The sequence below is a fragment of the Podarcis muralis genome, chromosome 6 (assembly GCF_964188315.1).
Source record: "Podarcis muralis chromosome 6, rPodMur119.hap1.1, whole genome shotgun sequence".
Lineage (NCBI taxonomy): Eukaryota > Metazoa > Chordata > Lepidosauria > Squamata > Lacertidae > Podarcis > Podarcis muralis.
The window spans coordinates 57,263,889-57,279,489 of NC_135660.1; the positions used below are offsets into that span (position 1 = coordinate 57,263,889).

At 38.3% G+C, this 15,601-nt stretch overlaps 2 protein-coding genes across 7 annotated transcripts in view; one reads left to right on the forward strand and one right to left on the reverse strand.

The window, feature by feature from the left end:
• DOCK1 (dedicator of cytokinesis 1) overlaps nucleotides 1-15,601 on the forward strand; it is a 359,595-nt gene that overhangs the window by 111,320 nt on the left and 232,674 nt on the right. For all 5 annotated transcript variants that reach the window (XM_077930360.1, XM_028729952.2, XM_077930363.1 and 2 more), the window contains one exon: nucleotides 2,499-2,594. In XM_077930360.1, the coding sequence (XP_077786486.1) occupies nucleotides 2,499-2,594 (96 nt within the window). The remainder of the gene's footprint in view (nucleotides 1-2,498; nucleotides 2,595-15,601) is intronic.
• Nucleotides 10,484-15,601, reverse strand: part of INSYN2A (inhibitory synaptic factor 2A) — a 59,962-nt gene continuing 54,844 nt past the window's right edge. For both annotated transcript variants that reach the window (XM_028729953.2, XM_028729954.2), the window contains one exon: nucleotides 10,484-14,530. In XM_028729953.2, the coding sequence (XP_028585786.2) occupies nucleotides 14,347-14,530 (184 nt within the window). In that variant the 3' untranslated portion in view covers nucleotides 10,484-14,346. The remainder of the gene's footprint in view (nucleotides 14,531-15,601) is intronic.

The window sequence follows — 15,601 nt, forward strand, 5'->3', positions numbered from 1 at the left end:
TTACCTGTTGAGATAGCAAAGTTGAGGACCTTCTGATTAGGAAGCTGTCAGTGATACCTGTTTAGAAGTCAAAGAAAGTATAAGGCTGAATTGAGACACTTTGAAGGGATTTTTTTGGTGAAATGGTAGAGGGTATTTATTGGCTGAAGGTTTAATTATCAAGAGCAGGGAGGAAAGGGGCAGGATAAAAGAAGTTGTTATTATGGCCAATGAAGCTAATTCTGTGCCTTCTTAAACGGGGGGGGAGGCGAAAGACATGTTAAGAGGCAACCCTTACATTATGTTTCCTTTGTTGGAAATGTAATCATCTTTTGTGGCCAAGCTGTTAAAATGTGTGTTTCAGAAAGAGGAGCCTCACATGGATGTACAGAAGAAATAATCTATTTGACTGTATAGGACAGAGGAGCCTTTTGAAAGGTTAAACTTCAGTCTGAAAATTTCACTGTCAGTTGATGCAGTCACTAGAGAAGCATATCAATCTAGACAGAGAATGTATGTTGATTCAAATATAAGCTTTAAAACTGGGCAGATTACGTCAGTCAATCTTCTTCCGTTTGCCACAAGCAGAGGTTACTGGGTATTCATGCAACAAACGGTGGCTTTTTTTCTTTTCTTTTTTTACAAGTCACATTGTGAAGTAATTCTGACTGAATTGCTTTGTGGGATGTAATGGTTGAGAGTCACACGACTTAGCTGGCATGGCATATTTGATATGGCAAGGATCAAATACAAGATGGGTGACACCTGGCTTGAGAGCAGTACATGTGAAAAGGATCTAGGAGTCTTGGTTGACCACAAACTTGACACAAGCCAACAGTGTGACACAGCAGCTAAAAAAGCCAATGCAATTTTGGGCTGCATCAATAGGAGTATAGCATCTAGATCAAGGGAAGTAATAGTGCCACTGTATTCTGCTCTGGTCAGACCTCACCTGGAGTACTGTGTCCAGTTCTGGGCACCACAGTTCAAGAAGGACACTGACAAACTGGAACGTGTCCAGAGGAGGGCAACCAAAATGGTCAAAGGCCTGGAAACGATGCCTTATGAGGAACGGCTAAGGGAGCTGGGCATGTTTAGCCTGGAGAAGAGGAGGTTAAGGGGTGATATGATAGCCATGTTCAAATATATAAAAGGATGTCATATAGAGGAGGGAGAAAGGTTGTTTTCTGCTGCTCCAGAGAAGCGGACACGGAGCAATGGATCCAAACTACAAGAAAGCAGATTCCACCTAAACATTAGGAAGAACCTCCTGACAGTAAGAGCTGTTCGACAGTGGAATTTGCTGCCAAGGAGTGTGGTGGAGTCTCCGTCTTTGGAGGTCTTTAAGCAGAGGCTTGACAACCATATGTCAGGAGTGCTCTGATGGTGTTTCCTGCTTGGCAGGGGGTTGGACTCGATGGCCCTTGTGGTCTATTCCAACTCTATGATTCTATGATTCCTGGACTGAAAACAAAGTCCAGGAAGATCCCAAAGCCCCTCAGGTAGTTGTGTAGACCAGGGGACTTCTCCAAGCTTAAAAGACAGATGAAAATGTTGGAAGCAGGAATGCTTCTGAATACAAGTTGCTGGAAACCACAGGAGGCGGGGAGAGCTCTTGTGCTCTAATACTGATCGAGTTTTCCCCTCAGGCATCTGATTGGGCACTGTGAGAACAGGATTCTGGACTAGATGGGCCATTGGCCTGCTCCTGAAGGCCCTTACATTCTTTTGTAATGAAATGAGCAAAAGGCAACATATCATTTATGTTGGGCTCTACCATGGAATAGTTGTATAGCAGCTTCCATGGCATTGAAAGGAGAAGCTGGAGCACAGGATTGATTGTTAGAGATTAAAGATTTCAGCTTAAATAAAAGCAGAATGAAGACGAGCACAAAGTTGTGCTTGCTGTGTATCTAGGTGTGCGTGCTTTCCCCTTTTCTTCTGTGCCAGTTTGTTCTCCCCAGTCTAAGGCTGCATACATGCCACACATTTTAAGTGCAAGACTTTCTCAAAAGCATATTGCTTCCTCCTCCCAAAATCTGAGAACTGTAGTTTAAGGGTGCTGGGAATTGTAGCTCTGTGAGTGGTAAACCATAGTTCTCAGATTTCTTTGGGGAAGTAAAATGCTTTAGAGCAGGCATAGGCAAACTCGGCCCTCCAGATATTTTGGGACTACAACTCTCATCATCCTTGACCACTGGTCCTGTTAGCTAGGGATGATGGGAGTTGTAGTCCCAAAACATCTGGAGGGCTGAGTTTGCCTATGCCTGCTTTAGATGCAAGGCCTTGTACGCAACCTTAATCAGTTTGTCTTTACAACAGTGTTGGTAAGTTTTACTGGACTTCCCATAGTGAACAGTAACTCAACAATTCAAATTAGTTCTTAATCTAAATTATTTGACACTGTATTCACAATTGCTGCTTTAAGGGTACACAGTTTTTATAACAAACTTCTGGAGTAGCCTTAGGTTGGTTTTTCAATGATTTCCTTTAATTTTCTGCTCTGCTTTGGTTTATAGGGACCGACACAGCGACATGTACAGATTATTATGGAGAAGCTACTGAGGACAGTAAACAGAACAGTCATATCAATGGGACGTGATTCAGAACTCATAGTAAGTGCCTATTGGCAAACTTCTAAAAATACTATGGCAGTTACTGTTCACAAAAGTGCATAATCCATTGGACATCTCTTCTGTGGAGTACTGCACAACATTTATGCAAGATCCTTGTTGTGATTATGAACTAGCCCAGTTAATTTAAGTATCTGAAGAAGTGTGCATGCACACAAAAGCTCATACCAATAACAAACTTAGTTGGTCTCTAAGGTGCTACTGGAAGGATTTTTTTTATTTTGTTTCGACATTCTGTTGTGTTTCTCTTGTTATGACAGATGTCTCTTCTCACTTCAGGTGCATTTCTCTTTAAATGATGAAATCTTAAGCTCATTTCAGTGGTCTAAATATTCTTGGATATACACAGAAATGCTTTAATGATTAACTGGATGGTCCATACTTATTGCTTATTTATTAGCAACCTAGAGCAGCTATTTTAGTCCTTAACCAGTTTCTGATGCCTGGGGAGAAGTGACTGAGGTTAAAACAACAAGTTGAATCCATGCTAGATAAAATGGAGGCAGCGTTGGTTAGTAGAACTCTTAGGAGTTATGCTTGCTCTAGGAGAAGCAGTATTTGTCTGCTTTGTCTCTGGAAAGCTGAAACAAACAGTGGCCAAGATACGTTCATATCAGCTGCTTTTGTTATGGAGGCTTGACCCTTTTCGGAGCAGAGAGAGACCTTGCCACCACTTATATACTCTTTTGTAATTTCAAGGATTGATCCATGTAATATACTTTATGTGAAGATGACCTTGAAAAGGACTTGGAATCTATAGCTAGTCCAGATGCCACCACTGACAAGTACAGCGATGGCTTGTTTCCCAACAAATACTCAAGTACTGTTGCAGCAGTCACACTTCTATGCCCTTTAAGCTATTCTAGTAAAGTTTCTCCTTCATATATATTTGCACTGTATCAGGTAAAGTTAGCAACAGCAGGGAGCAAGGCTTTTCCTGCATTCTTTTGAGTCTCTGGAATGATGATCTCTAGAGGAAGTGAGCAGAAAGTTCTCTGTTCTGTAGGTCCTACAAGATTTACCTATCCAACCCACATGGCCTGGAATTGTCTGTATGACAGATGGACAGAAAAAGACAAGAGCTTGCTGTATATGGTTGCTCAGACCTTTATTGTTTGTTGCCTGTGCTTATGTTGTAACTCACAAAAATAATCAAAGAGCAATTTAAACATACCCATTTTCAGAAATGTCAGCTGTCAAACATAAAAATTCCCAAATTATTTAAATTTTTAAAATTCCCTTGGCAGTCAACACTGTTTTGGACCAATGAATGTAACTTTCTTCTTAAAGGCTTGTATGCCTTGTTGCAACAGTTGGTCAGCAACCATCTAATTTTGAAATAATCTGAATGACCTGGAAAATTATGAAATGAATAGAGGAATCTATCCCTAGATAAAGTTGCATAAAGGACAGCATAGGGCATATTGTCAATGTCTTGAATCTGGCTTGATCCACATGCAAAAAGATGATCATTTGTTGGCCTATTAAAGAATTTCCTGGTTAGAAAGCTAAGATGAGCAAGCACATATATTAACAGGAAAAAAGTTAATTCTTGCATATAAGCAGCTCTTTTATGACCAGATTAATTTTAGTGTAACAAACAAACGTGGCCTTCAAATATATAAACAATTTTGTTTTGACATAATCAGCAAAAATACATTGGGTATCTTACAATCAGAAGTATCCTGAGATGGTGCTAAGTTTACAATTTGAGCCCAGTTTCGCTACATGTTGGCCTGACATTAGCATTATGTTTGGGGTTTTTTAAGTATAGATTCATAGATTTATGAATGTGTACTTTAAAGAAAGGATATCTTCTGACTTGAGTATTATAGGTGGCATTTTGAGGCTGATCTGATGAGGGACTTTTTTCTTAGTTGCTATATTTTTGTTGGTTTGTCATAGCTTTCTTTTATAAATATAGTTTTATATTATTTTCATTCATTTTAAAGTAAATGTCCTTAAGCCTAGGAAAGGCAACTCACGAAAACCTGTTTACCTAAATGAGATGCATTATTTAGATGTTTTCCTTTCTGGAGATGTCAGCAATGGGACATGTACTAATCAATACAGCAAAGACAAAAGGTTACAGCAGATAAAGTATTTAAATGGTTGTTCATAATTATTATTATTATTTGCTTTTTAGCTTGTTCCCCACACGCATAATATTATTTGTAGCTATAGGGGGGCAATATATTACCTGGCCTTGTAGTTACTGTCTTTCTTAAATGATTTATTCTGATCTATTCTGAAAATTTGATGGTTTTCACAGTCTTTTTCTTTTATTGTCTGAAATCCAGTAAATTTGTATTTGAACGCTGGCCAAACAAGTACATTGTATTAAAAATGAATACTGTGAACATGAACATGGCATTATAAAAGCATTGCATTTGAACATATTATAATTATTTAATGAATGCTGCCGGTACCAAGAATTTTTAAAGGCACACTTACCATTTAAGATTCACTGAATTTCTGAGAGAACTCATTCCAGTCAACCGAAGATGATTCACTTTTATAGTGTCAATAAAGTAGTAAAACTGCACTGCGAAGGTACTTTATTTTGCATCATCTTACCTTTCATGCATCAATGGCAGATTGAACTTTATGTGTTAATATTTATTTTTTAGTGTTTTTTCCCCTTCTCTCTTTTTTTCCATTTTGGAGTGGGGTCATCACCGAATTTGGATTTGACACTAAACTGATACAGCATAATTCGGTGGTAAAATGCTTATGAAACTGAATGTCTAAATCTACAGCAGCTAGACTAGTACCTTTACACAAATGTGATTCACCTTGTACAGTCTCAAGAAAATTCAAATATAGAAAAATGAATAGGGAGAAGTCATGTTTTGCATCTGATCTTTTATTTAAATGCTTCTCAAGAAGCTTTGTGACAGTTCTTAACATGGCTGAGGAGGAAGAAGCTTGGTTTATAGCACAATGCCAATTGGGGATTACTCTCAAGTTCAGTAGGGTTTACTCCTAGGAAAATCTGCATTGGATCACACCCATAAAATGCCATATGAAACTTTGACCTTGCAACTATTTACTAACAAATAGGCCTTGCAATTCTACATATACTTACTTGGGAATAAGCAAGACTGAACTCAGTGAAGTCTTTTTGTTTTTAGTATATATGTATAGGGTCACAATGTTAACGTATCTGTGGAAAAGTAAACTATATGCAAAGCTGTAGGATAACATCAGATACATACTTCAAAGTGATACTGGTGAGATGCATTTTCAGAATAATCATTGCCTTATTTTAAATTCATAGCTGACACTATTCTTTTCACTCCCAGTGTCAGGCATTCCCTTTCTCCAATGAAAGCCCTCATAATTCCAGTCCTGTGACAACTAGGGCAACAAATTATACACCTGGATTAGGAAGCCCAGACTTGATGGTGTCTTCACATCAGAGTTAGTGCTTTGTCCTGTGAACATTCTTCATAACAAAAAGAAATTAATCCGCTAGAAGCATACTATTCAAAAGATGAGGCTGGGTATTCCCTGTATTTCAAGGTAATCTTTAGAAATGAAAAACATTAGAATCTTGAGGTATCTTGTAGAGAGCTTAAAGTGACAAAACATTGATAGCCCTCTCCTCCATGAATTTGTCTAGTCTTTTTAAAAGCCATCCAAGTTGGTGGCCATCACTGCAAGTTCCATTGTGTGACAGTAGGCCATGTGATGTTGGACAAGGAGTGGGCCATGGCCAGGTACAGCAGGGGCTCCCCACTTGAATGTACGAACTGATCACAGTGGAAGAACAAAAATGAGAAAGGTAAAGAGACTGGAAGCTCAGCTGGCTGATACTTCTAAAATCCCAAGTTGTCCTTAAGAATTAGAACACACTTAGAACAATGTAGTTTGAATGGTGCTATTTGTTCCTCCAGATACAGAAAATTTGATCCTAGTATAGAAGTGGTGCATGTAGCATTTACTTATTCAAAAAGACATGCATAATTCAAATGATTTGTTAAGAAATGTTAAATTATTAACTATTGTGCCTTTTAACCTTACTGTTGTGCAAATTGAGAGGTGATGTTAAAAGGGCAGAGGGGAAAGGTCCAAAATAATGGGCAGCATATTCAACCCACAAAATTCAGCATTTACCATCACATTATTCCTTGGAAATCATAAGGGCTATAAAGTTACCAAAAGGAGTAGAAAATTGGTTTTGTAAGATTCTAAGGATAGCCCACAGATGAAGAAGCAAGATGCAGAGGAAGGCACTTGTGCACACAATGTCTTTGGCGAATTTTGTTGCAAAATCTTCACAGAAATGTGTTCGACATATTGCAAGGGTGCTTTCTGATAACTTTTCCTTCACAGACGATTGCAGCTATTTTGCGATAAATCGATGATTCTGCTTGTGTAATTGTTCAAACCACTGCATCTTAGTGCTATGAATGAGGGAACTGACAATGGAAGGCAAATTGGCTTATCACATGTTAAAACTATTAAGTGGAATAGAAATTTATTCAAATTGCACAGTATTGCTGCTGTATAAACCAGCCGTGATAGACTGCTGGATATGCCCTTCTATTTGTTCATATTTACGTTAAAATGAAAGTTATGGAAAACAAGCTTTAAAAACACTTACTTGGAACCTGGAACTAAATAAAATTTATAAGCTATTGTTTTTCTTTAGGTTTGGATAGACATTTTATGGGTTGTGCTGAGTTTTGCCCCTCTATGAATGGGAGGACTCATTGCAGTCACAGAAATAACTAGGGTTTAATGAGTTATTTTCACCAATTCCAACTTCTCCCTCCAGCCTGCCAGTGCAACTTCTTGTGCTCTTGCTTAGGGTTTCTATCTCTGCAGTGCATCTTGTCAAGTGACATAGTGGGAAAGAGCATTCAGCAAAAGTCACCAACTTGCTTCCCTCCCTCCAGAATGAAACAGGACTCTGGTTGCTTTTATCCTATACATGGTTCTGCTCCTCTTACCCTCACAAAAATATTGTGGCTGAGAAAGCAAATGGTGAGCTTTCATGGCTTTGCAGAAATTTGATCCAAAGTCTTAGTCACACTATTCCAAACATGGCAATGGATCTATTCCCAACCAAATCATACTTCCTGCCATCACTGTACTTTTTATTCTAGACTTCATAATTTATGAAAATCTGTCATGCTGCTTCATGTGGGGGGAAATATAATAATATGGATCTCTATTAGCTGGGATGTAGTCTCAGTCTGTTCATTTAATCAGTTTTTAATTGAGCCTTGTGAAGTTATAGCCTCAAGAATGAACATAAATTCAGTCTACAGTCCTAAATGCTTTTTCTAATTTACAGGCAAAATTACTTATGCTAAATATTGTATTGCCTGTATTTGTCCCCCCTCCCTTTTTCTGCATAGCATCTTTAGCCGTTTGCAGCATATGTGCATTTTTTTTGTACTCCTCTTTTCTGTTGAACACAACCAGAAAAGAATGTGCTGGTAGCCAGGAACCAGCATGGCTTTATCAAAAATTAGTCATGTCAAACAAACCTTATCTCATTTATATATATATATATATATATATATATATATATATATGTGTGTGTGTGTGTGTGTGTGTGTGTGTGTGTGTGTGTGTGTGTGTGTAGTTACTAGTTTGGTAGATCATGGGAATGTTGGAGCCATAGTATATCTTGATTTCAGAAGAGCATTTGACAGTCTCCCATGATATTCTTGTTGACAAACTCATAAAATGTAACCTGCATGATACTGTTGCTAGATGGATCCAAAAACGATTAAACAATAGTACCCAGTAACTGTTTGTTTAATGGCTCTATGTCATCTTGGAGGGAGGTCTTACTTATACTCCCAATGCTTAATGGATTTTACAGCCACTTTCCCTTTTGATTTTACAGCTCAGAGGCTCTTGTCTAATATGTAACCTAATAATGTGTGTGTGTGGGTCCCCCGCCTTTCTGTGATCAGTGGATTTGGTAAACCATTCTTATCTAAGTAATATTCTTTGGAAAAATCTTTTTATTGTGAAGCTGTCACTATAATCTCTAGTATATGCCTTCTTCACATTTGTCTTCTAAATTTATTATTATCATGTTAGTCCCCACACCACCCATCTATCAGTTTTTTGGGAGTCTTGATGATGGGGAAAGAACTTGGGCCTGACCTGGGCTCAGGGTTTCCTTCAGCCAAGGGCTCTCCTTGATTCTAGGACTGGATGCCACAACCAGGAAAATGCTCAGTGAAGCTGCAAGAGACCAGTCTCTTTCCTAGTAGGCTACTGTGGGACAATGTGGTCAAATCTGTAGTGTTAAGAGCAAATGAAGAGTCAAAGGAGGACTCCAGCAGCAGGAAAGAAATGGGGTTGCGAGACTACCACTGTTTCTTCCCCTTAAGAAACTGGCTTCCCCAGCAAATCACTGCCAGTTGCCCACCCTTCCGTAGCTGCCACCCTTCTCCCTGAGGAAAATCTTGACTGCTGACTGCTGTGGGTCTCTGCATGAACCAGCTATCTAGGCTAGCATTTCTTGTCAGCCATTTTGGTTCATCTAGGTTGACCCTAAGAGTATCTGAACAGGGAAGCTGGAAACAGAACAGGATGTTGAAAAGTACTCTCCCATGTTGCAAGCTTCCTGTATATGTAAAAAGAAAGCAATTTCCTACATACTTACCTGTGACCCACTGTTTCTGCCTCAAGGATCCTTACCCCTGAAGACTGATTTTGCATGGAGGTTGAGGATACAGGCAACCAGGGAACCTACAAGGTCACCGAAGACTGGCTGTTGTCGTTAGGGGAGCTGTAGTGGGTAGCTGACCTCCATCAGTTGAGAGCTCAATGACAAGTTAGGTTTCTAGTACTGCATGATAGGATTCCAGTATGCCAGCATTTCCAAGACTATCTAGTAGAGCAATTACTTTGGTAATCTTTAAAATATTGTAAGATATGTCAGTGTTATCATTCGTGTATTATACGAGGTAATGGTGGGGGGCTGAAGGTAATAAAATAATGGCTTGGCTTCGGCTGTCTACTGAATTTAATATTGGTAAGGTAAAGGTACCCCTGCCCGTACGGGCCAGTCTTGATAGACTCTAGGGTTGTGCGCCCATCTCACTTAAGAGGCCGGGGGCCAGCGCTGTTCGGAGACACTTCCAGGTCACGTGGCCAGCGTGACAAAGCTGCATCTGGCAAGCCAGCGCAGCACACGGAAACGCCGTTTACCTTCCCGCCAGTAAGCGGTCCCTATTTATCTACTTGCACCCGGGGGTGCTTTCAAACTGCTAGGTTGGCAGGCGCTGGGACCGAGCAACGGGAGCGTACCCCGTTGCGGGGATTCGAACCACTGACCTTTCGATCGGCAAGCCCTAGGCACTGAGGCTTTTACCCACAGCAACACCCACGTCCCCTTAAAACTGGACTTTCTGGTTCAGTTCACTTACAGTAGACTATCTGACTATCATGGCGCTACACAAGCAAGATGATCCTTGTCTGATTTATTTCATACACAAGGAGGCACAGCATTGCCTTATGGTATACTATAATTGCAATCAAGTCATATTTGGTTTCCCTCTATGAAATTGTTCATCTATTGCAGAATGTGAGCATTTCAAGTGTACCTGTACTTTCATAAAAAAATAAAAAACCCACCAAACTTAACAGGCTGCATTCAGCTAAATGAATTGGGGAGTATATTTCAAGAGAGGCCACATTAATTTAAATAGCGTACACCCATACTTTATTGATATGGAAATAATGCTAAGAAATGTTGAAAGCCCATTGCTTCCTTCTAACGCAGTGAATCCTGTGCCTTTATGATGCTGTTAGTGGCAATGATAATTACTAAGTTTACAGAGAAGGAGCTTGGTACTGTTGCAGAGGTGCAGTTGGGCTAATGCTATCTTGACTAGTTCAGTTTTAAATTGCTCATGAAAAATTATAATCTGTTGGATTTAGAAAACTTGATATAGCAATGAAATGTTGCGGGGGGAAATAGAGACAGCACAGCCAGTAATTTGTTGTACAGAAGTTTTCGGAAGCAAAAATATTTAAAATAAAAGCAAACAATTCATATATTTAGTGTTTATAATTTTAATATTTTTTTCCATTTTATCCTGACTCTGTAAAGTATTTTACAGTGGTGTATTTTTTTTAAGAAAACAAGTGATATTTACATGTATTGTTTCCCAATAATTCCAAAACAAAGAACTATGTTGCTTTATGGGAATTATGCAAACTTAGAAAATATTGTCCCTGTAGTATGAAAATAGCAAGTAATATAAAATTACTGCAGCATTTATTGGTTTGAAATGGAATCAAAGCATGATATGGAAGTGTGTTTATAAATAAACCAGTGGCTGTAACCACATGATATTGCTAATGAATACAGCAGCAACTTATGGAGTATGCCAGATTGGAGAATGAAAATACACTTACTTTTGGGTGTCCTACCTGGTTTTATACGAGATCTCAATAAAGTGGAACTATCGTCATCTCACATCTCAATCACATATTGTACTTGGCTACAAATTTTAAAGAATTAAATTGTCCCTCCATAAAATTCTAAATTGTGCCTGAGTGATCCTAAATGTAATACAATATGATACGGTTTACACACTTGCAGAGAACATTTTATTACAAGTTACATAGTATGGTACGATAACACAATATGTAATTTTGAGCAAGAATATGTATTTTACCTTTTGAATAGAGGAAGTGTAGGAATTAAAATTTGTCAGCGTTTTAGGAAAAATACTCCGTTCATTTATATAGAACATTTAATTTAGTTTCATTTTTTCAGCTCCAAAATGGTTTCCCAGCACCTCTTTTTCCACCTTGATACCTGTATAATGTAGCTTTTGTGTTACTTGGCAACAAGCAAAATACTGTTTTTGTAGATTTGTATGTAAATGGAAACCCATGAGAATATGGACTATTTCTGTAACACACAGATCAAATGCTAAGAATATCAGAGAGCTGTTTGTTTAAAATATGTGTAGTTGTACACTATCCTTATTTTGGCCCGGGTACGAAAACACTTAAAATTGTTAAGGGCTGTAAACCAGCAGATATTTACCATACATACCAGAAAATTGCACACTTTTTCGTTGTGCATTTCTTGCAGCTAACAATCTTTAAGCCCAAAACCTGGTTTTGTGTTGGTGGGGTTGGGTGAGGCGAAGGGGCAGTGAAGGCTGCTGGAGGGGGAGGGGAATGGAGAAAGCGCACATATGCATGTGCAGTTTTCAGCAAGCACATTTATAACTTGTGAGATAGTGACTGTAGAGCTTGGACTATTGACCCAATTTGTTGTTGTTTGAGGGGATGAATGCATATAGCTGGGCTTCTGTCACTGTCATGGACCGGTAACTACCTGCCTTGGATGGCAAACTATATTTTAGATTTGGGGGGATTTTAAAATGCGTTTTGGGGTGTATTATGGGTTATAGTGTCAGCGGAAGTAAACAGAAGTCTCTAGGTGTGCAGACTTCCCTTTTGCACTTCTCTGGATCAAGGTAATGGCCATGATCTTCTTTAAGACCATGCATCCATGGTCATAACAACTGAGCTGCTCTGTATGTGAAGATGTTTGCAGTATCATAATAAACATCTTAGTTTAATATACATATGCTTATATTTGAGGATTTTGTTTTCATAAAAATAATATATTTTATGTTCTGAGATATTTGGAAATCTAAAATATTTATGGTGGGATCTTTTGTAAACAGGTTTTGAACTTTAATTAAAAACATTATAAAATACATTGTTTCATTCTCCCCCGTCCAACATAAAACAATTGCACTTTCCATCATGGCACGGAAATGCCTTTCTCATCCTTCAGCTTTCGCAAAAAAATATTTTGGAATATGTACAATGATTTGTAGCCCTCTTGGAATTTTACTGGAAAGGTGTGAATTTTTCGTTAAAGCATAAATAGGAAGTACTGTTTGAAGCTGACCATAACAATCGCATACTGCATTTTCATAACTCATTAAGTGAAGCGTTTATCTTCCCCCTGAAAATGACCAAATTGCTTTTTTGGGGATACATATAAAATTGGCAATATTTAAATAATGACTTTGAGATTGAAGTAAGTAGAGTATAGCATGTCATATACTTGTTTCTCCTTTTTTGTGTGGAATTTTACCAGTAAAATTATTTCCCCTTTTTGTTTGTTCCCAGTACTGAAAAAATGCTTGTTCAAGACATGAAATTGTAGACCTAATACCTTGCATATACCCTGTTGAAAATTAAACTAGAAAGGATCTGAGAAGTCTGACTTAATGCTAAAGTTTACAAGGAAAGTCATTATAACATACTTTTTTCCTCTTGAGACACGATTTAAAAATTTTATGGGGGAAAATCAGGATACAACACAACCAAATTTAAGAACTTCCTTATTGTATTGATATTGGTGAGAATTTAGTATTCGGCTTCCTCCTCTTGAAATTCGTGGGTAATAAAGAAAGTGGATGGCTCATGCCCAAGGTTTACAGTTGAGGGTGAATTTTAAATGTTACTCTTAAGGTTACCAGTTTTTCCCCAATGAATCCCGGGACACTTTTAAACTTCAATGGATTTTGTATGGGGACTGATTTGTAAATCCATAACCTTATCTTAAAGTTGTCTGTTTTCACATTTTCATTCAAGGTTTTGATCTGTTAATACTGAACGAAATATGGAGGTCAGGATGGTTGGCTGTCTTTCTTGAATGCGCAACTAAATAAAATTGCCAGGCTCTTGTGAACTTTTAAAAAGCACAACACATTATAAAATTTCTGGCACAGTGTGTCAATAGTGTATAGTGTTTTTCAAGACTGAATTACAAAAGAGTATTAAATTGTGGCAGCTGCCAATGATCTGTTACTTTAATGTTATCCATCTCTTCTCCTCCCCCCCTCCCAAAATATGGTGCCAAGAATATATAATTTTAGCTGTTGGGTACCAACAGATTAAAAATGATATCTAAGAGAGCTAAGAGTCCCTAGCTTTGACCCTGTCAACTTTTCAGTGATTAAAGGCATGTCCTGACTTTGGGTGGCTTTTCATTGCTCCCCATATAAAGTGAGCAGTAGGTCTGGCAATGAAAATGACACTAAATAAAAGGTGCCAGCATTTAACTGAGATGCAATCACTTGGCTTAATGCTACAGCACATAAAGGCAAGTTTACACATAGTCACATCTTAAAGATTATTCATGGTCTCAGACCATTTGAAAATATTGTGCTTTCCTCAGGATTTTATGTGCTGAAAATGGCACTACCCAACCCCAGCATATTTGGAAAATTAGATGTACAATGAAGGCCTTTGGAACCAAAAGGCTTGCTCTTCGCCTTCACAAAAAGAAATGAAAACAAATCTTACTTGAATTGATATACTCAGATGTGAGCAAGATGGCAGTTTGACATTAAAATGTTCCTTTAAAAAATGATTGTGGGTTGAGGGACTTGGGGGAGAGTAGTTTTACTTTTCTAACCTAAATTTCTATCCTGGTTTTTAAAATTCTTTTACATCCCACACTGGTGAAATTTGAATACAAAGTTGGCAAGGTGTGATTTAACGCCTTGCTCCTGAAAGTTAGTTCATAGGTACAAAGGCCTTTTTGGTACATATGGTGAGAACAGAATGCTTCTTTAACATTGTCAGTATAACACTTGCTGACAGTCACCTGCTCAGATTACCAAGATCCCTTTTTTAAAAATTCCACAACTTTGCGTGTGGATGTGTTTGTTTTTTGAAGAAGGCCTTAAAATTCCATATATTACGGAGTTAGTTAAAGAAACCAGAGTTTCCATCTTCCGTGCTTTTTTGATTCAGTTTTGGATTTTTGCTTGGGAGTTGAGGAGTAACTCTCCTGGGAATAAGGCAAAGGTGCAACCTGAGTTTCCTCAATAGGATGAAGTTTTCTCAGAACTGGCTGTAGTTTGTCTTCTTGCTGCTTAAAATCTAATTCCACACTAAATAGTGGAAGGAAAAGAAGAAAACCAAAATCAGTTGTCAAGGTAAAGATTTTAGGCAAGTCAACATTGAAAATGAGTGTGACATGCTGAATAAAATCAAATGTCTACATTCCTTCCACAGAACACATTGACAAGTATATTATAAAATAGTTACGAAGAAGGTTGAAATGTATAACAAACTTTAAATGTGTCAACTAAATAATGATGTGAGACCTATGGTACCCCATAGCATCATACCAAGTCAGACCATTTGGGTCAGTATTTTCTAAACCTCCCATTATCCCTGACCATTGGCCATGCAGGCTGGGGCTAATGGGAGTTGGAGCCCACAATATCTGAAACAAACCATATTGACTACCCCAGACTACAATTACTGGTAAAGGCTCTTCTGAGTTTTAGACAGAAGTCTATCCCACAACTACTTTAGATGCCGTGGATTAAAACTGGGATATTTTGCATTGAAAGCATGTCATTTTACCTTTAAGATATACGCCCCTTCTCTGCTGACTCCTCCTCTACCCCTCTCCCCAAAATATTTAGTTGTAAGATGTTCTTGTACTCTGTGCACTTGCAATCTGACACTAACTGGGTCTCTGTTTGGGTTGAGGGTTTGGCATCTGTAGTCCCTTGTGCAAACATGGTAAGTCATGCACCTGCTAACTGTACGGGATCTCTGTGTGTCTGGGGATATTTTTAAGATTTAGAAATTATACTCCTAAAGAGATTTATTGTGAAATGAAAGCTGTGTTGCTCTTTTAGAAAATATCATCATTCAATGCAATCCAATACCAGAACATTATGAGACATTGGAGTAAAGGTACAAAACTCCCTCTGAGAGAGGGATGTGCAAAGCAATACAGGGTTTATGTTAAACACATTGTGTTTCTGACATTTCGTGGAATCATAGAATTGTGGAATTGGAAGAGACCCAGAGGGTCATCTAGTCCACCCCCCTGCAATGAAGGAACAATATTCTGATCCAGGATAAAATAGTTTAACCCTGCAGCTGCAGTCTGTTCTGATTTGGATCATAAAGTATGCTGCAACAACCTTTTGGATGGTTCACAA